General features: G+C 50.1%; 1 protein-coding gene across 1 annotated transcript; it reads left to right on the top strand.

The window, feature by feature from the left end:
* Positions 1 to 213: 213 nt before the first annotated feature.
* On the top strand, positions 214 to 1,149 carry LOC102459740 (olfactory receptor 51G2-like). The gene has a single exon (XM_006132537.2). It carries the CDS (start codon positions 214 to 216, stop codon positions 1,147 to 1,149), a length of 936 nt encoding a protein of 311 aa, XP_006132599.2.
* Positions 1,150 to 1,389: the final 240 nt, after the last annotated feature.

The raw sequence follows: 1,389 nt of genomic DNA, 5'->3' as shown, positions 1-1,389 counted from the left end.
AGACCTTACTGCTGCCTGTTGCATCTGGACCTGACCACTGGGCTAGCTGAATTGTAGGTCTGATCCAATCTAGCACTGCCTGTCTTCCTGTTGGTGTTGTAAATCCAAGACTGATCATTAGAGTAGAATCTTGTCTTCTTCAGTATCATCTCATCTGTTCTCTTTCATTTTAGGAAGAAAAGCTCACAGCTCCTCAGACTTCCCCTGCACATTATGTCAGCTGTCAATGACAGCAAATTCAACCCTGCAGTGTTTCTTCTCACCGGGATACCTGGGCAGGAAGACGTCTATCTATGGTTCTCTATCGCCTTCTGCTTCACATACATTATTTCGATAGTTGGCAATGCTGTCATTCTCGTCATTATAACAACAGATTTAAGCCTCCATGAGCCCATGTACATTTTCCTTTCCATTTTGGCTGTCACTGACCTTGGCTTACTGATAGCCACTGTACCAACGATACTGGGAGTGTTTCTATTTAACCATAGAAAGATCAGCCACAATGCCTGTTTTGCCCAGATGTTCTTCATCCAGTCACTTCAATACATTGAATCCGGTGTGCTCTTGTTAATGGCCTTTGACCGCTTTGTTGCGATCAGTAACCCACTGAGATACGCCTCCATCTTAACCCTGAGAAGAATAGTCAAGATGGGACTGGTCTTTGCACTAAGAGGGGTGGGTGTCATACTCCCACTCCCCCTTCTCCTGCAACGGTACCGCTACTGTCGAGCCAATGTCCTCTCCCATTCCTATTGCCTGCACATGGAGGTCATGAATATGGCTTGTGCGGACATCACTGTCAACAACATCTATGGCTTGGTTATTACAGTTCTCACAGTGGGGTTGGACTCGCTGCTCATCTTCGTCTCTTACGTGATGATCCTCAAAACGGTGCTGAGCATCGCGTCCCGCACGGAGTTCCTCGTGGCCCTGAACACCTGCGTCTCCCACCTCTGCGCCGTCCTGCTCTTCTACACGCCTGAGTTCAGCCTGACTTTGATGCACAGATTTGCCAAGAGCTCTTCTCCCTTGCCCCATGTAGTGCTGGGCTACATCTACCTACTGGTCCCGCCCCTGATGAACCCCATCGTGTACAGTGTGAAAAGCAAACACCTGCGCGCCAGGATCGTCCGGGTGTTCGTCAAGTGAAGGGCCAGTTTATCATCCCGCTGCAGCGCAGATGAGATGAGAGACAAGAATCACAGATCCCGGCAAGTGATCCCATCCCGGACCCTTACACCTGTAATGCCTTGATCCCCGCTGTGTAGAGACAGGTTCAGATGGACTCTTAGGCCTGAAGAGCTGCTAGAGGGGCTGTCCCCGCCCACTGGGGGAAGAGACCAAGGCAGGTGTTGTATTGGCAAAGTGACTGTGCGCCTGGAGAGCCAA

This window comes from Pelodiscus sinensis, chromosome 1 (genome assembly GCF_049634645.1).
Source record: "Pelodiscus sinensis isolate JC-2024 chromosome 1, ASM4963464v1, whole genome shotgun sequence".
NCBI classification, from domain to species: Eukaryota; Metazoa; Chordata; order Testudines; family Trionychidae; genus Pelodiscus; species Pelodiscus sinensis.
Note: the sequence above shows the minus strand (reverse complement) of the source record. Positions and strands in the feature narration are given on the sequence as shown.

Coding starts and splice junctions, on each gene's coding strand:
- LOC102459740 (XM_006132537.2), top strand. CDS start 214: ATGTCAGCTGTCAATGACAGCAAATTCAACCCTGCAGTGTTTCTTCTC.